This window comes from Thunnus thynnus, chromosome 23 (genome assembly GCF_963924715.1).
Source record: "Thunnus thynnus chromosome 23, fThuThy2.1, whole genome shotgun sequence".
NCBI lineage: Eukaryota > Metazoa > Chordata > Actinopteri > Scombriformes > Scombridae > Thunnus > Thunnus thynnus.
The window spans coordinates 17,906,952-17,934,834 of NC_089539.1; the positions used below are offsets into that span (position 1 = coordinate 17,906,952).

General features: G+C 39.3%; 1 protein-coding gene and 1 long non-coding RNA gene across 3 annotated transcripts in view; one reads left to right on the top strand and one right to left on the bottom strand.

Moving 5' to 3' along the window:
- lhfpl3 (LHFPL tetraspan subfamily member 3) overlaps window positions 1-27,883 on the top strand; it is a 44,518-nt gene that overhangs the window by 10,680 nt on the left and 5,955 nt on the right. The window contains exon 2 of the mRNA XM_067581871.1: window positions 27,573-27,803. Coding sequence (XP_067437972.1) covers window positions 27,573-27,803 — 231 coding nt within the window. The remainder of the gene's footprint in view (window positions 1-27,572; window positions 27,804-27,883) is intronic.
- On the bottom strand, window positions 5,799-27,639 carry LOC137175932 (uncharacterized). 2 transcript variants are annotated; one of them, XR_010925751.1, is made up of 4 exons: window positions 27,550-27,639; window positions 13,725-13,901; window positions 8,030-8,164; window positions 5,799-7,314 (listed from the first exon to the last, which is right to left on the bottom strand). It is a non-coding gene; the product is annotated as an uncharacterized lncRNA (long non-coding RNA). The 2 variants fall into 2 exon arrangements; XR_010925750.1 differs by lacking the exon at window positions 27,550-27,639 and having other exon boundaries at window positions 13,725-16,749.

A 27,883-nucleotide genomic window follows, 5' to 3' on the forward strand; every position in this document is an offset into this window, starting at 1 on the left:
CAGTAATGGTACAAGAAACTCTATTGTAGCTAATTTGTAGCTTAAGCTAAGTGACAGAAGGTGATTTCTCGACTTCTGTGAATGATAAAGTGTTGAAAAGTGAAGGATTGTTACAGGTGAAACTCTACACTTGACAGATTTTTCTCCATAAAACCTTTTCCAAGAAACAAGTCTAAGAGTATAATCTTGCTAGCAGCTCTGCGAGACTGCACTAACACAAATAACAGCTCAGACCAAAGGAAATTTCATTAGTTTTGAAGGTCTTTGGTTATAAACTGAATTGGACGAATGAAATTCTGACCTGATGATAGCACTAGAGGAAAGATCAGGTCACCAATAATTATTCCTGAGGTGGATGTTAACCAAATTTCATGGCAATCTAGTTGTTGAGAAACCATAAATATGAACCTCATGGTGGCATTAGACAAAGAGTTAAGTGATCATTGAAGGCATTAGGATTAATCCTCTGGAAACCATGAATTTTTGGATCAGATTTTGTGCCAATCTGTCCAGTAGATGTTGAGACATTTTCCTGGATAAGTTAAAACTTTGACCTGCTGGTGACACAAGATGAAACATTAAAGGATCACCAAAGTTTTTACAATTCATCCTCTGGGCACCATGAATATCTGTACCAAATTTCAACCAATAGTTGCTGGGATATTTCAGTTTAGACCACAGTGACGGACCAACAGACTGACATCTATAGAGCCATGCCACTATCTATAAACAAATTACTTTTCATGGCACTGATATTGTGAAGGTCACATTATTTTGAGCCACCTGCTGCGGCTTGTTGATGAATAACATGTCATCCCGAGGTGATGATGAGTTTGTCTTTAAAAATTAGCCGCGGTGTGATGGACAGATGGGGCTGCAGGAGCGGCTGCAGCCTATTTGAGGTACAGAGCGAGAGCAGTGTGTCTGATTGGGGAATCGCAAGGTGTTTAGAGCCTTAAGTGTGACTGACAGTTTTGATTGCGGAGTAGTTAGGACGTGGAATGAGCAGAGAAATGGAGATTATATGAGATGGGGAGAAGGAGAAGGGACTCTCAAGGCTGCCGGCTAGATGAAATTGACATCCAATGACAAGTCCCTGTTTTTCAAACGGCTCTGAGACTGTAATTATGCTGCACAAAGTGGATACTCCCCTGCTCAGGTTAAATTACAAAGAAATGAATAGAGATGATAGAGGTGTTTATTGACATGAGGGAATTTACATGCACAAACAAAACATAATATAATAGCTTCAATGCCACTTTGATTTAAGCATGAAAACACTGACTGGTGCTGTTTGATGGAGTCAAGGGGATAACAGATACCTCATTACCTTCACCAAAGATGTGATGTTCTTGGTGCTGTTTGTTTGTCTGTTAGCAGAGTGTCTCAAAAATGTTACATATTTCATTTAAATTTGGTGTAAAGTTAAGCCAAAAGTCAACAAAATATGGCTGCTTACAAAGCTTTTTTTTTCTGTAATGCTTAAATTTACAGGTCCAGAACCTCTGAATAATTTACAGTTTGTTTTTTGGAAAGATCTATGTACTTTGGTATTAATTCTAGGGGAAACAGTGTTCAGCACATTTTGTCAGTTCACAGCAGATCTGCAGAACATGCAAAAATGTGAGATTTGCAGTCTCAAGTCAAATTTACAATTCAGCTTACATGGAGCATAAAGTTTCCAATAATAAATTAATATTTACTTGGGTTTAAATGGGGCTATCTTACCAAGACACTTCCAGTTTCTCTATACTCCAAATAACGTGGTTAAAATGATTAGATCTGTAAAATAAAGCATTAAAAGCTTTAATTCATAACTCTTAAATTATGAGGAGTTGCCACATATATCATCCAATCTTCACCAAAGTTAGTAGATTAAATATTTGAATGAGCCTGCAGAAGAAAGTCATTGTTTATTTTTAGACATGTCATACTGTTTTCCTATAATTGGCTGCCAAATTCCTGATACCGTACTTCACATAAACTGCCATAATTCTTGAATAAATCGTGCAAATGAAACCAAATTAAGACACAGGTGTGCATACATCTACTATGAGCCATCCTGGAAATCTGATGGTATTTTGACAATTGTTGACTGTGCAGCAACTTTATAAACTTAAATTGTTGTATCTCAGTGATCCTGTGAAACTTGGCACAACTCATCCATACACTGTGCAAACATTTAGGTATTATGTGAAATGATTATCACTGTGTGTATTTGGATGCAGATCCAGATGCAGATTATAACCATTAACACTTTTTGTCATTAAAACAACACATTCAGATAATTACGTGACCTCTGCAGAAGTATGTGCTCTCTGACTGCTTTTTAGTTGTTTTGAATGTCTAACTGAACATTAAATCACACTTTTATCACACTATTGCAGTGGAAAGAGACCTCACAGGCTCCATTACCTCATCATTAAACCAACTATAAGGAAGCATATTTATGCTCATGTTGTTAAGAGGTTGCTGAAGGCAATTCTTTACCATTACAAAACTGGCAAAGTTGAACCTCTAATTACACCCACAATTTGCTTGCATGAAGCAACACGGTTCCTTAAGAGCATTGTGTCTCTCTCCGAGGAAGCCTATAGCCTTGATTTCAGTGTTTGCCAGAAGGTTTTATACATGTTTCATGAGATCTGCCTGGCTTTCTTATGTTTTGCTGAGACCGAAGAAAGAAACGGTGCAGCAATGGAAGTCTGTTGGCATTTTCCTGGGCTGCGTTGCCCTTTAAATTGGTGGTATGATGATGGGATGGTGTCCGGTTGCCAGACAGAGAGAACAGGTAGCAGAGCTGATGGGGAGATAATGAGGTCTTTCCAAGCAGTCTCTCTGCAGGATGTGGATGTGCTGAAGTCATGGGGCTTAATAACACTCCTAATCAGGTGCTAGTTATGAAGCAGCAGGAGGGCGAACAGCAGGAGGATTTGGAAGGAAATGAGAGTGTTGAATGGCAAGAGGAGACAACTTTGACATCCTGGTTGTGAGCATAAAAGACAAGAGATATATTCATCCGAGTGCATGTGCGCGCGAGTGTGATTCAGACCAGTAGAAATATTACTGATGCGAGCAGGAGCTATCGATGTTTTGATATTTTGCTCTCTGAAAAAGAAAATGTTCCCAATCTGCTGTTGTATTATCCTTTTGTATTATGTATCCCTGAGGGAGCGTCACTAAATAGCTTGCCCGCTCCCCGCTCTACGAGGGATCAGTGACAAATCCCCAAGCAGAGGAAAGTGATAATCTCGAGGAGCATAAGCTTGTCCCAGAGGAGAATAAAATACTCTGCCTCTCTGTTTTCCCTGCTGTCTCTTAAGTCTTGTGAGAAGCTCCAAAATAACACTAACTAACTTATTCTTCAGAGTTGTGGATATCCATCTGTTCTGCATATCAAAGGCTAACATGATAGTGGTTTTCATTGTCTCAGTTGATGCAGAATAGTTCATGTTTATCCATATTTGTCCATAAACCACATCCTTGAATTAAAATCATCCTCTATTGATATGCACGCTCCGTATCTTCAAAGAAGTTTCATCAGGAGAGAAAAACGTCATTTTGATTCAGTGGCTAAATTTAAAATACATCCTTCCCATCATTCAGGCAGCTGTGGACTAACTCCACTCAATAAATCACAGCTGGACTTGGTCTTGATTGATTCCTCTTATTATTAACTAATTGCTAAAACTTCCGGTCAAACCAGTTTGCAGGATTGAGACCCGGAAAGCCTCCATTCTTCGGAGTCGTATCGGGGCTGCCAAAAATGGTGCAAGATGTCTTTTGAAATGGAAACAGTGGTGCTTTGAATATCTGGCTGTTTTGGCTCTTGAGATGAATTAATGTAGCTTTTTGTTCCTCCCTCCAGTAAATTTGAGTGAATATTAAAAGCAAAAAAAAAAGTTTAAAAACGTGTTTAATGTTCCAGTAAACAGAGCACAGGGTCGTTTGATGCCAGTTTGAATAGTGTAGTGTTTATATACTGTAGGGTCCAAAAGTCTGAGACCATTTTCTCAGACTTTTGGACCCTATCGTACATTACTGCTCTGTTGGGTTTTTCGCCTGTAGCTCTATTGATTTTCACTGGACACAACAACAAAATAAATGTTTCATTGACACTGTGTGATGTTTACACCGAATAAGATATTTAAACCCAAGCCTCATTTTTATGGGTGCAATTTTTCATTCAGACATCATTTTATATTTATTTCCCCAAGATTCAGCCTGGATTTTTGATATCTTGGGAAATGTCATGTCTGAATAATATAATCATTAAGTAGGGCTGCAGCTAATGATTATTTTTACCATCAAATAACCTTACATAATTGATTCATTGTTTGGTCTGTAAAATGTCAAAAACATAAAATATTTCCCACAGCTCAAGCTAACGTATTCAAATTGCGTGTTTTCTCTGACCAACAATCCAAAACCAAACAATATTCACTTTATTATGTTAGAAAAATAAGAAAAACTGCAAATATTGACATTTATGAAGGTGTAAACAGTGGATTTGGGTGTTGTTGCTGAAAAACTTTTAAACTCAGTTTTATAGTTTATAGTTAATTTATAAAAGAACAAAACAGCAACAGGTGTATTTAAATAGAGGTTTCATTTCTAGATAATCAGTGCAAATAATTTACGTTGATTGCTCTTCAGATCTACAAATTAAAAGTAGGTCTGTTAATCGATTAAAACATTTAATCGTGATTAATGGCATGACTATCTATAGTTAATCGCAAATTAATCGCTCATTTTCTACCTGTTCAAAATTTAGTGTAAAGGGACATTTTTCAAGTGTTAATGCTCTTATTAACATGAGAGTGGACAAGATAATGATAAATGTTACATTTATTGTTGGAAATCAATTAACAACACAAAACAATGACATAGATTGTCAGAAACCCTCACAGGTGCAGCATTTAGCTTGTTATGGCAAACTCAAGCTCAACAGGCAACAGATGGACACACTGGCCAGATAAATTTTCCATTACTTCAGCACTGATTAAAGATCACTCCCTGGATCCCTCACTTCAAAAACAAATCACACAATGTAATTGTGTCCAACCTCACATGGGAAACATAAAGGCTCACAAAAACATCCCTTTGTGTTATGTGATAAAAAACAGGAGAATACAAAATAGAATAAATAACAAATAAAGCGAGCAGGAATCAGTGGAAAGGGAGTATTTGAAAGAAAATTATTTTAGCTCTTTATTCATCATACAGGCTGTGTATCTTCTATACGATGTTGGCTCTTGACGGCAATTAAGTGCAGTCTTTGGATACAATCCAAATTATTTCATGCAGACCGTTGTCCTCCACAACGTTAACTGGCCTGCAAGCTGTAGCCACACATTTAACTATTCCTCTTAAAAGCTTGCTGCTTGTAGGTTTGTCCATGAGTAGTCTCACAATACCAGACAATCAGAGATCTCCGCCTACAGAAGTCTGGGGATTTCTAAATGCGTCGGCAAGAACGGCCGCTATCAAACCTACACCCCTTCAATTTTGTCAGGGACACGCCTTACCGGAAATGATGCTCCCCCCCCATTATCCTCCTTAGTGAACTATATATCACCTGTTTGAAAGGCCGTCCTAAAAGACTTTGGATTGGTTTTGCAATGCAGGGTTATTTATAAATCCTCTAACTGTTTCCACACAGTTTTAACAACTAAACCTGGCAGATTGTCCTCAATCTCTGAGCAAAGCATTTAGAGACAGACCTGTAAGTCTAATCCATGGGGTTCCTTCGCACACTATCAAGCATGGTTTTCTGCAAGCAGAATGGTTCGGGGCTTGTCGACAGACCCATCTGACAGTCTTTGAAGCTGAACTTTCCATTCAAAATATGTTTTTCTTTATCCATTGTTCCTTGCTAGTTGCCATCTGACTTAGTGCTAGAAGGCTAAAGTACAGTTGAGGCAAGGAGGCATCATAACCTGCATTAATGCCACCAAAAAAATTAGTGGCATTGAAATGAATTTGCTTTATCGCATTAACTTTGACAGTTCCTAATTAAAAGAGATGTTCTTGTCACTGTTTTCACTTAATTGCTGCATATTCACAAAATATCAAAAGCATTATTCTCCTCCTTCATCCTCTTCATCCATCATGAAAACTGAATGTAGAAAAGAATAATTAGAAGAGCAGAGTTTGATCATGTTATTTTAGCAGGATGGACTATTAGAGATTAAAGTTCTCATGATAGTATTTGGTGTGAAATGAGCATCGGATGATTTTTATTCAGTTGCACCATGAAGAAATCCTACAAGTCAACAGAGACTTCTGGAGATCAACAAAGGTTCAGCGCCTCTGTTGGTAGAAAGCGTCATGTTAAGCACAGCACTCAAGTCTTCCACGCCTCATTAAGATTTGATTATCCTGTCTCCCCAGGAGTAATGTAATTAGTGTAACCAGGAGGGTGGAGGAAAGACGGAAGGGGAAAGGCTGATTGCAGCCTTGCCCTACTGCCCTGACCTCCGCTGCTCATCCCCTGTGAGCTTAGAGACCTACATACCCGGTCAATACCTTCTCAATGTTGACCAACAACTCATTATAACCTCAAACAACCGGGGACTTCTCTAAAAGTTTCCTGTCATGAGCTGAAAACAAGACTTAGCTCTGAGGCTCGCCTTGCTTTGATGGGATGTGACAGGACAAATGCAAGAAACAAGACCCCGAACCAACAGTACGCCAGATCGACTGTCGAATGAGTTTGTTGCTTCTTGATCCCTCGGGCCTTTCAATCTGAACTCACAGTTCACAGATGAGATATTTTGGACATCACAGCCAAGTCGAACGACCTTGCAGATTAAACGTCGCTGTTGTTCTCATTGTCTCTCTGCGATGGCCGCTCGAGTCATTTCAGTATGAATTATACATGCAAACACAACTGCTTGTTTGTGAATAAATCATTATTCTCTGAGACATGATTGAAGGCCTCACGGTGTGTCTCTTGTGGTGCAGTTTTTCAGAAATCCAGTCACGTATCAGTCTTACAAAGTAAATATCCTCATTTAAACCAAAGATAGCAGCAGTAACTGTTCAAACTCTCTGTGGCTCGAGAATGCAAATGAAACTCTGTGACTTTTTTTGTAATTACATACAGTAGCAATAATGAACACAATCTTGCACGACTGCCGCAAAAACACCCGAATAACAACATCTCCGGGTCTTAACCGAACCTCTCTCCAGCTCTCGCCGTTCTCCCTCCTCCTCAATCTGTTTGTATTTACACTCGGTCCTGAGCGAGCTCCTCTCTCCCCGGCTTCATAATTACAAGATGAAGAAAGTTGGACTCCGCTTAATTAGGACCTGAGGGCAAAGAGAACGAGTTACTTCACACAATTAATCCCTGCCTCGGGGGCGATGAGAGGGTACGATGTTTTACAAAACAAGACTAGGTCAAAACCTAGTATACTGTTGGACCATGTATGAAACACTAGAGGGCTTTTAAAGACCCCGTGAAATGAAAAATACATTTTCTCACTTCTAATCCTGTGTCCCTGTGTTAATTGTTCAGTTATCTCTTGTTATATACCAATTAAACATGTATGTCAAACTAGAAATACCGCCTAGAGGTTGTACGCCTCCACCAACCAGTTAAGTTGCAGTTTACATCCATGTCTGTCCAGATTCATATAATATCTGTAGTGAAGACTTTGAAGGAATTAAATAAAAAGGTATTAAGTGTATTTTTCTTGTATGTGTTCACATGCTTGGCCAACTGTGCATTTGGGATTTTAGGGAGATGTTGCCATGTTGCTTCCTCGCAACAACAACTTGGATGTGTACCCGCATTCACTGAGACGTATGTTTGAACATGCAAAGTTAATTTTTTTAAGTAAAAATACAAATTTTGTCTCAATGCTGTAAAATTGATTTGACTGAACAGCTGTCATCTCATGTGTGTTTGACATCCTGGGATTCATCAGGTAATCCATTAAACAAGGGATGCTTATGCACACATACTGCATGAATATATATTTCTTTCAAATTATTCATATTTCTGTCGGAAAAACATGCTCACATTTGACTTCGTTTGAATTCACCAGCATGTCTGTGGGCTGTTCTCAGCTATTTCCATGTTGGCAGGAAAAATTCTTGAAGCTTGAAGCTCCCGTGGATGGTATTTCCAAGATGGAAGCTTGTAGTCTGTCACCATCTGAAAACAGAAAGTCCAAAGAAAAAGTTTAGATAGTGTTGGAATAACAAGTGATTTATTGGAAGTGAAGTAAAGAAACAATTAACGCTTTGTATGCATCAAAGATCGCAAAAACACAACTTGAATTACAAGTTTACTTATGATAAAAAACACTTTTAGCTATTGAGAAAACAAAGTCTGTGGCAAACATAATCACTGTCTGGATTATGTTCACAGGACACTTTTTTTTTTTGTTTAATCAAAAGTCAAAAAAGCTTTCACACAGAAATATGTCTCAGAAATGTCTCTTCTTATTAGCTTACAGACACTGCTGAGCTCTGCTGAGCACAGAGACGGACATTTCTGTGTTGACACATTTTTTTTGACTGAATGAAAGGCGACATTTATATATTTTGGCACCAAAAGCACTTTGGTTAAGGTTAGTGAAAGACTGTCAGTTAATTGAAATGTTGAAAATGTTCATAAACATGTTATGCTTCAAGTTATCTCAGACTTTTTTCTGTATTTAACCAAAACCACCATCTTTCTCTAACCGTTAAGTCTCCCTCCACTCAAAAATCTGATTTTCTTCTTGTTCCTACAGTTGGATGTTTGAGCTTCACTGTGCAGAGTTTGACAGTAGAAAGCTGTTTTTACATTCATCCGCTGAAAGTGGAAAGTTTATCTGTACTGATTGAAAATCCAGTTTGAAGGGGGGGAGGTCTTACAAGCAGGATTTGTGACATCACAACTACTTTGGAGCAAATCCTGATCCAATATTCAATTTACAGAAGTGTGACGTGGAAACTTGAAGCCTTCAGTGCACAAACACTTTTGCGATGAAAAATATTTGTATATTCAGGAGTACATGTAATTTTTTTGGGGGGGAAACTCATATTAGACACAAAATTGTCTTAAAACTTGCTTGGAGAGTATCTTAAACCTTAGAGGGCAGTTGAACTCTGCTTTCTAGCCTATGAAGTTACTGAGAATGAACTTTACAGTGAAATAGGAGACAACTTGTGTCCAACAGTTAAACTTCTGAAATGAAATATATTTGCATATTTATAGATTCTGGAATTTTTAATGAGCGAGAAGATGATAATTATACCTGGAAAAAAACATATCAGACAGACATTATTGTTCCAAGCAGAGTATTTTTGTATGTCTTGGGGTGGAGTTGTGGAGCTGGAGTACAAGACTTTTACATATAAATGAACTCCTGTTACATTCAAGCCCTCACCAAACGGGTTGAATAAGCCTATCACTGCCAGATAAAGCTCTTTGTATTTCACAATATACCAGAGTTTTTAATCTGGTGTCTGTGGCAATATTCCTGCACTGCTAATGATGCATTTAATGTCAACCAGTAATGATTGGTTTGCCAGCGTTGAAGAGACTTGCACCAGCCGAGCTGGCTAACTTTAGCCATCCACTAACCTGAGGGATAAAATAATTTAATCATGTGGCTCTTCTAGACTTTCCAAATGTTATCGGATCGAATGGATCAAATTCTGATAGTGAAACAAGTCATTTCGCAGGGGTTGTTACACTCAAAACAATTTATCCACTATGTTACAGCTGTAACAGTAGCCATGGTGACCGGCTCATGTATGCAATCATAGAACTGGAGTTACATCCAGGTGACTACTATTTACTCTCACTGCCAGTAGGGGGAGACAAAAGTTCTGCACTGCAGGTTTAATACATGTGTGGAGGGGATCTTTAACTGAGTGCTGCCACTGCCTAAACATAACCATAAAAAAGTTTAAGATTGCTGTAATCTCTACCAGTGGATATTGTGCTGCAAGATCAGATATTTTGGTGGGGAAAAAAAAGATCTAGGTACGTTGTCTCTGAACATTTCACCCATATGTGCAGTATCAACATTTTTGCAACTTCTCAAATACATTAACAACATTTTCTCATTATGCTGAGAGACAATGTAATTCATCCAGCATTACATTTCTAGCAAAACTTATCTTCTTTTGCAATTTTAGTTGTATATGAACATAATTTCTAGGAGACAGTGTTGCTCTCAAAGTGTGCTAAATGTCTTTTTTCTCTCATATATTTTACTTTGCTTTGTTTATTAAATAAGTAAGAAGAACCGTAAAACCACTAAGGGTAAAAAATAAATTATTATTCTTCTCCACACTTGACACCAGAGCTGCCTTCTTTCTTTTTCTGCAAACAAATGACTGACCAACAGACAGCAGCTACATCAAGTTACCGTGGGATCCATTATACTTTGTAGCTGCCGTTGTGTCCTCTACACCACGCTCTAAATATTATCAACACGTCTCTTCCTCTGCCGCTAGCTTTCACGTGTCTGTGAGCCCAGAGGAGGGGCAGGCTTTATAGATTTCCCATCGGGGGTTTATCTTCTTGATCACTGGGCCGGGATGGAGAAGACAGCCGGGTTGATTTATTCTCCCCTTCCTGAGTGAGGCAGCGGGACAAGGACATAGTGACTCGTTTGAAACCATCCACCTTGGATATGCCTGCGTGTGTCTGTGCGCGTGCATTTGAGTGATGCTCATTTCAATGTGTGAGTGTTTGAGTTAATGAGTGATGCTGGTGTCCGCCGGTGTCGAAGAGACTGACGCACAGGCCCGGGTCTTTCTCATATATCAGGCTCTCAGACAGGCCTGTTATGACACTTGGCTGTCATTGTTTGAGGGTGAATGATGCTCTGATGTCCCTTGATTTATGTCACAGAGACTTCGGTGAAGGTTGCGCCACACAGCCCAATTTCAAAGTCTGAGAAACAGCTGTAAACTCTCATTTTTGATGACAGTAGAGAAGAAGACATAACTTTAAGGATGCTACTTTCCTCTTTCAGCAGATATCACTCTACAACACCTCTCTGCTATGCTTTTTCAAGCATAGTTGATGGATGAAACTTTGCACTTTGCATGGATCTAGCCCACTCTCTCAGCCCAGTGGTCGATCTCTATATTCTACTTCTCTCCTTGCTGTCTCCCCAGTATCCAATTTATGGCTGACAAATCCCTTGTTCTGGTCATCTTTGCAGGGCTAAAGTGCAACCGCATTTCATCCCAGAGCCAAAACAAAACTTGCATCCATTAGATCTACTTCCGCACAAATAGCCTTCTCAGCAGACATTTCATTTTCACAAATCCATCCTCTCATCAATCAATAACTTCATATCAGACAAGGAAGATGTTTGACGAGGGCCGGGCTGCAACCTTTTAGCAATCATACAGACATGTCATCGAGAATATATTACTCTTCTGGACTGTCTGTGGCCTCAGAAGACTTATGTGCTGCAATGAAATGAGTGAAGGAAAATGCTATTATTGAGTAATATTTGTCTACCTAATGTTTTCTCCAACATTTATCTGCTCCCACACTGAAATTACCTCCAACGTACAAAGCCTGAACGGGACAAACTCAACCAAAATCCATTTTGAATTGTTTACGAATCCGCTTACAAAGTCACGCGGCATCTACTCCTGCTGGTTTCCCTCCGAGGTAGACGCCTAATTACACTGATCATCCATCGACGATTATATTGAACTGCAAATGAGGAGGTGCACCACGCTGTGTGGAAAACACGACTAACAATGTTAACATGGAAAACATGTTGGCGGGGGTATGGAATCAAAGAAAGCTTAGTGAAAACTGGGGGCATAAGTAGAATACAAATGAAGTCTGAGCTTGAGAGGACATCAAAAGACTCCAGAGCTTGTGTAGCGGCGCAAAGAGGGTTGTTGTTTGATAAACTTAGCAGGGGGAGTTAAGAACTGTGAGCTGTGGGAGTGTTTGCATCCCAGCGGACTTACTTATGATTACACCGGGGAAACAGCAGAGGAACAATACTCCTCGCTGCACTCAGAGGAGGCTCTTTTGGATCTGGAGTGAAGTGTTTTCTCAGGTGTATGTGTGTGTGTGTGTGCGCAGGTTAACAGTTGCTTCTGCTCTGCAGCGTGTTTGTTTACAGTCACCATTTTTCGAAGGTCACGGATCAGAGAACATGGGCTGAGTGTATGTGTGTGTGTGTGTGTATGTAGAAACCGTCAGAGGAAGAAAGAGCGAGGGGACGTGTGTTGTTTCAGTGATGTTCGCAGCCACCTCAGCCACCCATTAATGCTCTTCCTCTCTTCCGAGCTTGCTGGTTGCCATGGAAACGGCTCTCCGTGCTGCTGGCAGCATCCTATCACTCTCCTTTCCTCTCCTCTCCTCTCCGCGAGATCACCAAGGCGAGCTGCCCGGGATCAGTGGGGTCCTTCAGGAGCTGCAGAAGGAGGGGGATATACTCTGGAAATTGATGCACCCCTGATGCAGTTCAGGGCGTCTCCATGGCAACGTGCTTGGATTCGGCCCCTGATTTGGTTGCCCCCGAACGTCAACTGCTTCCTTTAGGTCACAACTGCAGGTCAAGAGAACGTTCCTGGAGCGGGTGCACTAGATGAAAACTTGTTCACACAGTTTCTTTAGCTTTTTGTGAAGCTTTAGTTCTTGTCTTTTCCACAGATAACATCTCAATATCCAGTCTCCCCCTTTTATTTCTTCATAGACTCCTAAAGGAGTAGTTCAGCCTTTTGGGAAATAAGCATAATTGTTTTCTTGTCGAGAGTTAGATGAGAAGATCAGTACCAATCTCATAGCTGTCCGTTCAATATGAAGCCACAGCCAGGAGACGGTTAATTTAGCTTAGCATAAAGACTGGAAACAGGTCAAATCTGCCTACAAGCACCTCGGAAATTCATTAATTAACATGTTTCCTGGCAACCTCAAGTTGACGACAACACTCCAGGACATCACTGTTCCTGGCTAAGAAGAATTACAACACATAATCCATTGTAAAGCAACATTTTTTTGTTTTTACTGTTTCTTTACGGATTAGATTTGGACAAAGCCAGGTTAGCTGTTTCCCCTCCTCCTTCAGTCTTTATGCTAAGCTAAGCTAACTGCCAGCTAACAGCTGTAACTTGGTATGAATCTTCTCATCTAACTCTCAGCAAGAAAGCGAAAAGGCATATTTCCCAAAAATGTCCCAAACACAAGCCTGGAGGGGAGTTTTTTACTGTACTTGAGGTGACATCTGGTTGAATTCCCATTCAACCGTGACATAATGTTCTTTGTTTGAAAGCACAAAGCCTCATTAACCATGTAAGATACAAACGTCACTGCGACCAAAGCAGAACAGTTAACAAACAAACAGGCAGGAAGAGGTCTTACATTTTTACCATGCTTATGCCTCTGTAAATTTGGTTCAGTATCACGAAAACTAATTTAGATATTTTGGTAGTTAATTCCAAAAAGCTCCCTTTCAGAAGCAAAAGATGAAGAAGATCAGAATATATTGAAAAATGTTCAAGAGCAGGAACCATTTAAATTTAGATTTTTTTGGCTTCAAGAAACATCTTGTTCTACACAGTCTAACAGTATTATATATATATTCTTTTTTATGGCTGCACATTTTTATCAAATGATGCATCATTTTATATACATTTCCCCAGCTGACATATTTAGCATCTTGGAAGACTTTTGGATTTCCACCAGACTTTTATCAATGTTTGGTTGCACAGCATGAGTTTACTGAGTGACTCACCTTTAGGACGTTGGGGGGGGGGGGGGTTAAGAGGTTTATATGCCTTCGTTGCTTCATTCTTATCAGCTTGCATTTGTCTATTCATGCCAGGTGGATTTTCCCTCTGTGAGACAGCGCTCTGGGTTTTTTTGTTTTTTTTTTGCCTCCCCTCACATCATCAGTCATTAGTGCTCAGTGCTGCAGAAAGAGAGAGAGATAGAGAATAGGGGGGGAAAGCTTGAAAGAAAAAAGAGAACATGTACTCTCTGCCATCACCACAGATCAGAGACACATTAGAAGTTACTGAAACGGAGTGGAGCAATCCCCTCGGCCCGACATCAAAGGCAGACGGTTTTGGAGAGAAAATAAGGACAACCGTTAAAGATTCAGAAGAACTGCCAAAGTTGTCTGCCACTTCAAGAACGCTGTCACCACATCTGAGGAAGCAGAGAGCACTTGGATGAAGCAACGATTGATCAAACATGTAACATACCTGGGCTCATTAAGAATAAAACATTTATTGGATTGAGTGCAGTAAATAAAATCTGACCATCTGGGCTTTTTTTTTTTTTTCTCGCACTCCAACTGGAGAAAATTGAATGTATTCCTGTTGTTTTATTCTTCGCCTTTCACCTTGCGTAGCTGCTACTGAGCCATGACAATATTGAGTTTATCCTGCTTCGCTGTAGGGGGATTTTAGCTTTACTGTCAGTGAGCATACAAGGCTTAACGCTTGTTTTTCTTCTGTCTGGGATGCAGCTTGGATCCTGTTTGGCAGATTTACCTCCTCAGGTTCACTGGTGGGAGCTGTTAATTAATGGGTAACACCTGTTCCAAATCGCCTCCTATGATAGGTTTGTGGGGGAAAAAGGTGTCCTCCTGTACTTGCATGGAATAAAAGCTGCTTCAAATTATGGACCTGTGCACTCATATGAGCAACATGTCTCCTCCAGAGGGTTGGGTCATATGGCGGGGCTTTAGTTATCAGAAGAAATGAAAAAGGGAGAAGGTGGAGGGAGAAAACAAGAGAGGGTTTTTGTGTCACATTCACACCACAGCTCTGAGGTGTCGGCGTAGCCCTGACACTAGTACTCATCCATACAAAAAAAAAACACATTTCAGTTGGAGCAGCGACAGCAGGCAACCCGTCACCATGGCGATGCAGCATCCACCTCATCCAACTGCCGACTGGATCCTTATTGTGGAGAGCGACCTCTCACTCCCAAACATGTTTTGTGCTCCGAAGAAATCAGAAGAAGCTTTGATTAGAGGTTGTTTGGAAACTCACGGGGAGGCTGTTCCAACTAGGACTCGCTTCAAACAAGATGAGCAACAAAATCCGAGGCTGCTGCATCGCTATTTGGATGCAACTTCTGAGATCCTCTCCTGTGTGCAGTATATCAGCAGGGGGGCTCCTGCATCACAGGAAGGATCTGAAAGAGGAAAACAATACCTCCACCCAGGAGGATTATCATAATAACTTTTATGCAGATTATGACTAAAAGAGGAAGGCTTTGTTTCTGCGGTGATGCCTTGCTGAGGGGCTTTAAAAAGGGCCTCTGGAAGTATCTTAAAATAATCCTAAGTTGCTCACACACTTGGAGACCATCAGATTTAGGGGAGAGAGACATTTTGATAGCATTAATCTACGTTATTTACATTTTCTTCATAGGAATAATACCACTCGCTAAACTCCCCAATTTGTCCAATCATAGCTTTTCATACTTCATGGGGATAATACTTAAAAATAAGCTCCTGTTCACAATAATACATCCACTATTTACTTGCCGTGTGGCAGCTGGTCTTAAATTCTACAACCTGTAGGAGAGTTTAGGCGAACATTAGCAGCAACTTCAGCCAAGCCTGTTATATGAGATGTTACATTCATTAAACACACTGATTTGTCCTGAATCTATAAGCCTTTTGTCTTGTAATGCTAAAAGTGAGACATATTGTTTGAAAACAGAAACAATAAAGCATATATCTGATCTGTTCACTTGTCAAAGTGTGTAAACTAAACATCCAATCAGGCTTATGTACAATGAAATAGAAGTCTTATGTTACATTATTTATTATCATACTTACAATATTAGTAACTAGCTCTATACTGCAAGACAAAAACAATGTTGTTTCTTGATTTCTGGAGTATTTTTGGGTATATTTATGTCGTCTACAAGGATCATGAACTGGTGAAGATGCTGACTCTCAGCCTCAGTCTGCATGAGAGATGATTAGCCATCAAGTTAAGACCTTTAGAGTTTTCATTTTGAAATGAGTCAGCTACAAACATTAAAAAGTCAGCCTGAGACAGAGTTTTCAATCAACTTAAAGGTGCAGTGTGTAGAATTTAGTGGCATCTAGCAGAGCAGACTTGGCAGAAATGGAATATAATATTCATGAGTATGTTTTAATTAGTGTATAATCACCTGGAAATAAAAATAGTTGAAGAATGAGCCATTTATATCTACATAGGGAGCGGGTCCTCTTCCACAGAGCATATCATGTTGCACCACCATGTTTCTACAGTAGCCCAGAACAGACAAACCAGTCTCTAGACTAGACACGGGCTCTAGAGAGGGCCTTTCATGTTTTTTGCAAGTATTGCAGCCACCGTAAGTTCTCCTATATGCTTGGAAAGGGAGGGGGAGGTGTATTCATTTGGTCGGTCTTCAATCTCACTGCTAGATGCCACTAAATCCTACACACTGCACGTTTAAGGAGCTGATGTTACCTTAATTAGCTACCTAGTTACAACTGATAGAAATCTGCCAGTGACGATATTTCAGCTGGAAAAATTAACAAGTCCTCGACTGGAAATGTGAAGCCTGCTTTTTGTCTGTCTCTGTTTGAAATTAACAATGCCATGTTTCAATAAATTACTCTGAATTTCAAGTGGTAAATCTTCCTCATGTAGCAAACTGCATTATGTGCTGTGCGAGAATGAAAAGCTTCACAGGTGCAGCAACAGTAACTTAGCTACTGAGTTTTGACTGTTAGATTAAGTTTGAATACAGGTGTGTATAACCTTGAACCAAGGTCAGTTGTTTTTCCTTTAATAAATGACAAAGCACTAATAATATAATAACTCAGTTTGGCCTGAACTCAACACAGACCTGAACTGCTTGAGCCTCCCTACGCTCAGAGATGATTAGATTGTAAATTTCATCCTCAATCAATTTTACGGCACACTTCTTAGGGGACAATCCACAAACTACCTTGTCTTCGACACAGAGTAAAAATTTATTTTCCTTTTTTCATTAAATTGAATGAGGACAGCCTAATGGCCGAGGTCGTCCGAGAGAGTAAAATAAAGAGAGGATTGGACGGTTTTTTGCCCTGACTCGACTGAAGTCTGTCTGCTTTATGTCTTTGAAGTGTGGTTTCTCTGTCTCTGTCTGGCGCTGCATTTTTAAACAGCCACTTTCATTCCCTTCGTGTCTCAAATGAGGTGCATTGGGATTCAAATCTTGTAACCCTTGTTCCTGCCGTATCCCACCACTCCTCACTCCCTCCCAGCTCTGCCTTTTCAATCCACACCTGAAAATGACACATGAATGACACGCGCATAGACTCAAATCTTACAATATTAATATCCGACTTTCAGATTCTGTCTTAATGATTCTCATAATCTCATTCCTTGTTGTTTTGCTCGCCATATTACACATCCTAATCTGTCTCTACCTGTCTGTGTGACTGTCTGTCTCTTCTTCCATCCTGACAAGCAAACGCCATGCAGACACTAATGTTATTTTAAGCCTGAGCTGCATAGATAAAGCACTCCTCTCATTTCCCGTCCTGTTGTCATTATTCTTTCCCTCCTCCTCCTCCTCAGTCTTGTCTCTTCATCTTTAGTCTTTGCTTTATCTTCTTCACCTTCCCCTTCTTCCTCCTTATCATCCACTGTGACAACAGCAACATGGTGTCGGTTTTTGTAGCAGGTTAAGAGGAAACAAAAGGGAGCATGTGAATTGTTTTTTTTTTGTTGTAGCCTGTGTGCTGGCGTGCATACAGAGCGGTCCAAAGTGACCCCATGCGGTATCTAAATCACTGGAAATTGATGCGGCCGTGCAGTGCGGTGCAGAGTAGCTGAAAACTGCTGGAAACAGCTGTTACCACATCTCCTGGTTGAGATTTCAGCACCACAGTGTGTGGACAGCTCCCACTGAGCATTACAATAGAAACGGTGTTTAGCTTGTTGCTAAATTGAGGGTTCAGTTATAATTTGTTTCTTGATTATAATGTTTTTCTATATTTGTTTCAATAGCAGCAGGGATTCTAGGTTGTTTATGAGCTGTTACTTATCTTCTGTGTCATGTATCTCTATGACGCTTGCTATGATAGTCGGTTTTGTTGATCGATTTGTATGTTTACAACGTAGTCAGATATGAATGAAACATTGATGTTTTTTCATTGAGGATCCACTGCTAGTGGTGTATGTATGGATTGTGAGGACACTGAGGTCATGTGCTGTGTAATGTTTTGGGGAATTTTGGGGAATTTCTACATTTGGTGGATATTTTAGAGGCTTATTGCAGTAGTTTTACTCTTGCTTTACAATAATTTTACTACTTTTCTGCATAAATTAAGAGAATAAAGAAGTTTTATTCCTTGCAGTGTAGATAAGGTTTCAAAACAACATCTAGAGCTTCATGTTAGGAAAAAAAATTCATTCAAAAACATATCAATATTCATTTATTTTGGGGAATTTCAATGTCTGTATTTGTTGACTGTGTGCCTGTAATTTATAGCCACACAGAAAGACACATTGTTCCATTTTTGCATGCTCAGCTGACTTTTTGTGCACTATTTATGCTACCAATTAAGTGGAATTACATAACTTAAAGTGTACCAAGTGTACGCTATCTCCACTTTTCCTATAATTACAGTCTTTTCCAGGAATCTTTCTAAGATATTACAGCAACACATCAGTTCCTTTTTAGGAAATTATTAGGAAACTAGGGGACCCATAAAATAAACGTTTAGCAAAATATTTCTTTATTTTTATATATATATTTTTAAACTTTTTATTTATTTATTTTCCAGTCATTGAACAAAAAACACAACACAACAACTACATTACTAACAAAAGCGATAATTAAAGGAGGTGCTAAATATTAATTTTTGATTTAATATAATTATAGTTTTTTTTCTCTGTCTAAACTTTCTTGTTGATTGACTCCAGAGTGTTTTACATCATGTTTTCTGATACAGAGATGAACTGATGATGTTTTCCTGTAATTTTTCCCACTATTTTTTCTCTATATTCAAACCTTTTTACACACATGGGCACCGTCATTAATTAGCGTGAGAACTGATATACTTTATTCTCTCGGCTTGTTGAATGAACTGCTGAGCGAAGCGTGCTGCTCCTGCCAATGTTAATAAAAAAAAAATCTGTGATCGTATAGATTTTTATGGGCTGAGTTTGCAGTCACTAACTCAAACTTTTACTGTTTATATTTTATGACTATTGACGTTCGTTTTTAGGTTCATGTTATCATGCTCAGCAATACGAGCTGTGCGCAAAGCCCCACTTATCTGTGGTATCAGATAATAAACTATAATCCTGTTAACATATACAGGCTTTTCCACCTGTTGTTCATACAAGCTTCTCCATATTTTTTTAGTCCAGTGCATCATGCAACATGTAACGCTGTGCAACATGAAGCCTGGAAGCGCAGTGACTTCAGAGCAGCCCATTAATCTTCTGCGCCAGCGGTCGATAGCACAGACAAACCATGTGAATCAGTGGACCTAATACAAGAGGTGTTAATGAGTATGTGGGTATGCAGCAGGATTCATGTTGCAAGTCATGCTCCCATTCCCCTGCCTTATCTTTCAGCTCACAGGCAACGCATATACACACACACACACACACACACACAGATGCTCACTGAGTCCTCTGTGAAGCAGAAGGGATCAGGGCAGGGGGGTGGAGAGACAGAGCGAGAGGGGAGGAGGTATTTTGTCCTCATACCTTCTTGCATCTGCCAGTTTCTGCCCCAATTAACTCCCATTAATATCATTTGCCACGGTCCACCTTGATGCTGATGCACAGTGCATACAGTATGAGCCTTCTGATTCACTCTCTGTATCTTCAACCCATCATCAAACACACACGCACACACACACAAAACAACATACACACCTGCACACACACACACACACACACCCTCAATAACCTGACATTTAAAGCAACATGAATCACACAAAGTAGACAGCTACAGCTGTGCCTGTGAAACACACCATAATGAGAGGCTTGATGTGTGTGTGTGTGTGTACGCTTGTAATAGCATGTGGTGATTGGACATAGAGGTCTAGATTATGACACCTCCTCCTCTGATTTTCCCCAGGGGCCGCTGCCAACAGCTGTCAGCTGGGAAGCCTTCAAGGAGAAAGGAAGTGTGTTTGTAAGAAAAATAAAGAGCAATCAAGGGCATTAAAAATCAAGAGGATGTTTGAGAGACTCTGTCTGCTGACCTCCATGTGAAGAGACAATTTCTGTCAGAGTATTATAGTAAATAATCAGATTGTGTATTAATAAATGACAGCATAGGGCAGGGGTCAGTAATTAGGTTTGACTATGGGCCAGTTTCTGATAACCAGCGCAGTGAAAATCAAGGTCTATGTGTTTTGTTCATTTCGTTTCATTAATTTAAGAATAAACACTGAGACACCAGTGTGAGCTCTGAGTTACAGCTTAATTTTAATACTCATTTGGCGAAAAATGACTCATGCATGAATATATTTCCTGTGTTGCACTTCAAGACTAGAGAAACATTTACGGTTGATTGAAAGTACTGTTGTTGTTGTCTTGTTTTAGTCTGCAGTATCACCTGTTTGTCTTTGTGAAAAACAAACCTGTCATGGCCGAATAGACTAAAGTTGTGGAATTAAAACAGTGTTTGAATTCACTCATTAAAATTTAATTTCTGGTAGGTTTATTGGACATAATTTCAGCAGCGCGCACTGTGCAGCTACAGTTTTAATGTCTCTCCTGGTGTGGAGGCAGTAGTAGATGTAACAGGGTCATGTTCACTGGGATTTACATGAGCCTTGTGTTCATTTTGTCTTCTACAGTAGATTTATGTACAATTATCTACAAGTTTGATGTTAATTATGAAAGTTAAATCTTCAGCTTTTATCACAGGGACAAATATCGCTGCTGGAAGGCCAGATTTGGCCCACGAGCCACTATTTGCCTACCACTGACACAGGGTATTATAGGCTGATTTGAATGTACAGAAATATTTTCTGAAAAGCCATGAAAATGACTTCACATTGCTTGTTTTGTGCGACCAGCAGTCCAAAACCCAAAGATATTATATTTTCAGTGATATTTTTCTGTAAAAATCAGCTAATCCTCATATTTGAGAAACTGAAACCAGCAGATGTTTGATATTTTTATGTGACAAATGACTTGAAGAGTAAATTAACATTCCCTGAAAACCTTGTTTTTGATGCTCCTTCTCATCTCACTGCAGTGATGTAGAAGTGTACTCCAGGGTGTGTCAGTACACCGTGACATCACTGTTGGGGGTGGTTAAAGGTGCAACAGAGCATATTTTAAGTTTCTCTCTAATCAAAAATGTGTTTTCTTCTTCCTAGAGTTGGATTTTTGAGCTTCACGGTGCAGAATGATGTACAGTATGTGCAGTTTGACACTAGAAGGATGTTTTTTAAAGCAAGTACCTACAAGCATGATTTGTGACATCACAACTAGTTCGGAGCCAACTGTGGTCCATTATACAACTTATGCAAGTGTGATGTGGAAACTTGAAGCCTCCAGTGCACAAGTGAAGTTGAAGAAATCTTGCATCCAGCAGTTAAACTTTTGTAATGAACAATATTTGTATATTCATGAGTAGATTTTATGGATTTTAACAGGTTCGTATATTTTTTTGTGGGAAAATCATATCAAATGCAAATTTTATTCTTTTTTATGTGTCTTAAAACTTGCCTGGAGGAGATATTTAAACTTTAGAGGGCAGTTGAACTCCTGCTTTCCAGACTATTAAGTTACTTTTTAAAAGATAAATCATAAATAATGTGGTATCACGAAGTAATAGTTTCAACACTCACACTCTTCTCTTCTAATCCTCCGATTCACATTTTACTTTAGTTTTCAGCAGGAAAAATATAGTAGAAATTATCAACAAAAAACAGTCATAAATATAAAAATCTAATCAATACATTACTGTCTAGGAATCGAGAATATTTCATCTCTTCAGCACCGACTCGGCCAAAGAGAGAAAATCCCAAGTCTTCAAGCAGAGAGAGATGAGAGAGCGAGATGTAGTGTAGCTTAGTAATTGACCTCCCTCCTCTCTCTGCTGAGTCCACTGTGATCTTTATCTCATTACTACCCACCTCCAGCCGTGTTAGAGTACTACCACGCTGAAAGAAGCCTCCAGTTAAAGAGCCGCACCAGGCCGTCGTTTTTAAACATTTCTGAACAGCCAGCGCTCTCGATTTTTTTTTTTTGCAGTCGACCTAAATCATTTGAAGCATTGAATGTTACAAACCAAGATCGCTTATGTTTTTTTCTGCTTATGAATCTTACCCTGAGCTCTGAGGGTTGTGCGGTTCGAAAACATCACTCATAACATTTGACGACTCGAAGCGAACTGACACGATTCTTCGTCTGAGGGGTTTCATAATATCTTTCATTATTTACGACGAGGATTGTGTGGCAGGCTGCTGCTGCTTTCCACCTCTGTGGTGAGGATGGCTGCAGGGATGATGAGATGAGAATTTATTTATCAGGAGATGAAGATGCTGACCCCGTCGGTTTACCCCTGTTGTTACTGCATGTTATACTGAAGCCTAAAAACAAAACAATGCTGCCAAAGATAAAAAGATTGCCTTCAGCCTCCTTTAGAAACATTTGGATGCACTTTTGGGATAGACACAATTTTGGTTTGAGCTTTATTTTTTTTCATCTTTGCAGATAACAACTGAAAAAAAAAAAAAGAAATTACACATCTGCTGAGGCTAAAAGATTAGATTGCATATTTCAGTACGCTTTTAGAGACGTGTTTTTGCAGCAATCATTTTAACTTTGAGGTTAGGTATTGAATATGATCAGATCAGCCAGTGAGAAGACGAGGGATTTACATGACATTTTCTATAAAAATATAATTCTTTTGTACTTTTAGACACACGCAAAGAGCGAGCACTTTAAAGGAACAGTTCAACATTTTGGGAGGAACACACCAAGAGTTAGATGAGAAGATTGATACCCTTCTCAAATGAGAGAGTGGTATCAATCTTCTCATCTAACTCTCAGCAAGAAGGTAAATATTTCCCAAAATGTCAGACTATTTCTTAAAGAGCACATGTGGCTTTAGGGCAGATATATGCTCCCTTTTTTGTGGCATCAAACCCTGCAGCTTCTGGACCACCACAGCACAGAAACATGGACATCTTGAGGCAGTCATATGAGAGTCAGAAAGACAACCCCGGCGCTTCTTTGATCTGCTGTATTTCTGTTCGGCTCGAGCTCTGTGGGAGATTTAAGATTTGCCGTCGAGACAACGTGCTGTTCAACTCGTTCTGTTAATGTTAAAGCTGAAAAGCCTGAAGGAGAAGGTTGTTTACTCAAGAGAGAGCTGTGTGCACTGTACCAAATCCTCTAATATGAATTTCAGAAAATTCACACTAATATAACATGGATGACATGGTAAACGTTAAGTGTTTTGTGAACATGAAAACCAATTAGAAGAGTCTGAAATACATAATTGTGACATTCTTGGGTGGCACATTTTAAGCTGATCCATTTATATAATACAAGGCTTGTATAAATCTGTGGGTTTATAGATTTGTTAGAGCGTTACATCCCCAAAAAAACATGACACTAGTCGTACTAAGCATTGAATTTGGAACATATTATTCTTTGATCATAAAACCAATACTGGATCTCTATATAAATGATGTGTTTATCAATCAGGTTGAAGAAGCAGAGCTGCTGGGAAACCCCTCAGACAACCAATTACCATGAGTGAAACAAACAGATTAGATAACGGCTAAAATAGGAAATGGACTTCCTGTAATCAAGTGACGTATTTGAACACAAGTGACTCAATTGTTGGTGCTTTTAAATCTTAATCTCTGTCCAGCAGTGTGGTCAAGTGTGGTTATTTAAAGAAATTACAAGCAGCACAAAGAAAGAGCAGCTCATCTGGTTCTTTGCTGTGAAATAAAGATCAAAAGTCTCTTCTGGTTTGATGCTGCAGCAGATTATTGTATGAATTACCTGTTTTCATCAGAAATATCATAATGACAAAGAACATTTTGCATTAATATTTCACTTATAGTATTAGTACACATAACTTTTTACTTCACACAGCGAAGGTGGGCAGTTAATATTACTTAAAAACTAGAATAAATTCAATTCTGCTCTGTGAGGCTGCACTGAGTCACAGTGCTACTTTGAGCTAAATGTTAATGTTAGCATACTAACACGTTCACAATGACTATGCTAACATGCTGATATTTAGCAGCAGTTTTGGGGAGTAACTAGTTATATGTAATTTAATTACAGTTACTATAGTCAAAATGTTGGTGATTACAAAGGATTTACATCTGAATATTTTCTTTTTAAAAAGCTTTTATGTAGAATATAAGATTCACTCTGTTGCCTTCTTTTGGCATATTTCTGGGTCAGTAAAGCCGTTGGGACAAATTTGAGTGCAACATCATCAAGGTTTCAGAAAATGAGGGAAAACTTTTACCTGAATTTATCCTCTGGAGACTTCAGATAAAGTATAAAGTAAAATATTTGCCTTTCAGTCTTTGTCATAACAATAGTATTGATTGTTATAGTACTTGTCAGAGCGCCAGATTATCACTGTGTATATTTTCACATGGACCGCAGGACGAATAGCTGCTGTGATATAATCCAAACAATCAAACTAAGCAGCGGAAATGTGCCAACATCCCCAAAAATAGTCCTTTTCACTGTTAATAGAGAAACACAAAATGTTTTCTTGGAAATGTCACAGACTGTCTGTTTCTTTCAAGTTTTGTTTTGGTGTTTGGACCAAATTCATACTCTAAACTTTTGTTGTCATGGTCACATTCTGAGTCTACTGCAGGTTTGTTACAGGGATGAAATTTATAAAACATACAAGCTCTGTAAAAAAAATTGATTTAAAAATGTTTATGCCTAAAGAGCATTTTTTCTCCATTTTGCACCTGCAACATAAGGTCAGCTCTAAGCCAAAAAAAAAAACATGTAGCAGGGTGCATGCTGTTTCCAGTAGAAAATAATATAAAGAAATGTATTTACAACAACCTAGTGCTGTTTTAACTTGTTTTTTTTCTCAGAAAATTGATCTGCAAACTCAGGAAGGCTGCAGGAAAGTCAATAGACTTGCTGCCGACTGGGAAATGTAGGCGTCGGATATGGATTAGAGGGCTTTTACATCAATACTGGTTATTATTACAGTAGCTGCTGTTATTGGTACAATTGTGAGAGAGGTGGCTCGTTGTAGTTTACCTCATGACTTACAGAAAAACAAACATGAGGGAGGGGAGGAAGGGGGGGGGGGGCTCAGCGGGGAGTCCAGACTCACCCAGACACCCGTGTCATCTCTGTCTCGATAACAGACTCTATATAAAAGGACTCCACCTCTCTGCTGCTCTAACTGTGCCACTCTCTCCATCTTTTCTCATTATGTGGCGGCAAAAAAGAGCAAGTGTGTAAGATGAGAAAGAGGAAGGGGACGGAGGGACTCGAGTGTCTGACATTTCCGGAGATTATCCGTCTGCTTAATCTGCTGGCAACTGGCGTTTAGTGTGTTAACCTGATACACACACACACATTAATGCTTCTATAATTGTGAGGACCCTGACTGACATAATGCATACTTGAACCCCTAATCCTGACCATCACAGCTACACGCAATAATACAACTTTAACTCATATCCTAAATATAACTGGGGGTTGGAAATATGAATTAAATCTTCCATTAAGGGATATTTGATGTTATGATAGAAGTATACTGTATATATGGGCGACCAATTAAAAACCTGAATAAATAAGTAGAGAAACATAAAAACGATGCCTCCATACGGAGCATGAGGGCTCACTGAATGATTTAATATATATGAAAATGATGTGACCGTCACAGTCATCAGATCTCAGACCAGTTAAGCACCTGTGGGAGATTTTGAACAGATGTGGTGGTTGATCTGGAGGCACTTTAATTTGTCGGACATCTGTATAGCTTAATATCAAGATTCCTTTTTTTTCTTTTCTTCTGGAAATACATTCAAGAGTTGGTACGTCAATAAAATAATCAGATGCACAAATACCTGACTGCATCATATAGGTGCACAATTGCAAATACTGACATAAGGCAACAATACAACTATAATGCAATATTAATCCGTTAACTTACAGTTTAAGTAGCTTTAAAGTTGTTAAAATCTTCCTTTAGCATATTGTAACTCTTCATTGAAGCTATTCGATGTTTACATTGAGTGAAATATTCAAAGCCCAGACATGTTTTTATGGCTTCTTTCCATCAAATGGAAATATTCATGGCATTATTTTGCACATTTATCCAAAAGTCATCCTGATACTTTTTTTTTTTTTGTATCTTTGGACATGAGAATTTAAAGTGAAGTTTTTTGGGTTTGAAGGATGTTTGGCTGCTTTGCGTGATTTGTAATTTGTCATTATGAAGTATAAGTGGATTACTGGATTGATGCTGATGATATGATGAAAAAAAAAATGTTAGGGAGGAAAATTTGTGAGTGTTTTTCCCTTCAAGTGAATTTAGCCGACTTTGGCTTCTCTAATTTGTCATTATGAAGTATAAGTGGATTACTGGATTGATGCTGATGATATGATGAAAAAAAAATGTTGAACTTTGGCTTCAGACTAGTAGCACCTTAAAGGATTTGAAGAGACTTTAAGTACGACCTGTAACTTCTGCTGAACAGCAGCGGCAACAAATTACAGGACGCTGCTGAGTAATAAACTACTGCTACTAGTGGAGACGAATCATAGAGTGAGCAAAGTGACTGACTCTGACTCAGTAACATAAGCTAATATTAACTAACATCACACTAAATACGACTGAAGCAGAAAAACCCAAAGCAAAACAAAGTGTATTGAATTGAGCGATGGTGCATCTTATTGGCTATGAAATCCACTTTTCATTTTCAAGAGAGTTACTTCTATCAATATTAGATATTCTTGGTTTAATGTAAAGAAAATGAATCATTCCCTCCTTTGTTTTGATTAAAAGGATTGCCTGAAGTCTAAAAAAAAAACCTTATCGCTAAACCTTAACCCTCAAACAGCCGGTGTTTCCTCCCTTTCTAAATTTATCCTCACTCTCATTACCTAAAACTCTTTTTGGCCGTCACAAAGACAGACATTTAAAAAAAGCACACACACACACACACACACACACACACACACAAACTTTTGGCAGCACGGTCAACAAATAAATACAGACCTCTCAGGCCTGTAAATGATTTGATTGCCTTGATCGAGTGTGTATGAGTGTGTGAGTTAGATGACTCTGCTCTCTAACAGCTCAACCCGTCACTGTCAGCCATGCAGCAGTCGGCTAATGAAGCAGCTCGACTCGCCACACGTTGCTGTGACGTCTCCTTCCTCACCTCCTTTCCTTCTCCTCTCTTATGTCTTCTTCTTCTGTCTCTGTCATTCTGCGATCTATCACTTGCTTGACATAATAGTTTTTTAAATAAATCTTCTATAAATGTGCGTTTTATTAACTATACGTCAAGCTAAAAGTGTCACACAGTGTCCCAAACCCAACAGTAAGTCCTCCCTTGATAGGCAGTTAATCCCTCTGCAAACACTTACCCTTTTCTCTCTTCCTGATCCAGGTACGTGTCTGATCCTGGGCTGCATGATCTACCCGGACGGCTGGGACAGCGACGAGGTGAAACGGATGTGTGGTGAGCAGACGGACAAGTACACGCTGGGGGCCTGCTCGGTGCGCTGGGCCTACATCCTGGCCATCATGGGCATCATGGATGCTCTCATCCTCTCCTTCCTGGCCTTCGTCCTGGGAAACCGCCAGGACAGTCTGATGTCTGAGGAGCTGCTGGGAGACAGTAAGAGGATGATACCTTCATGGTTCATAATGGCTAAGACACAAGCAGCGTCTCTGTCGACGTAGCTTAGTTTCAGTGAA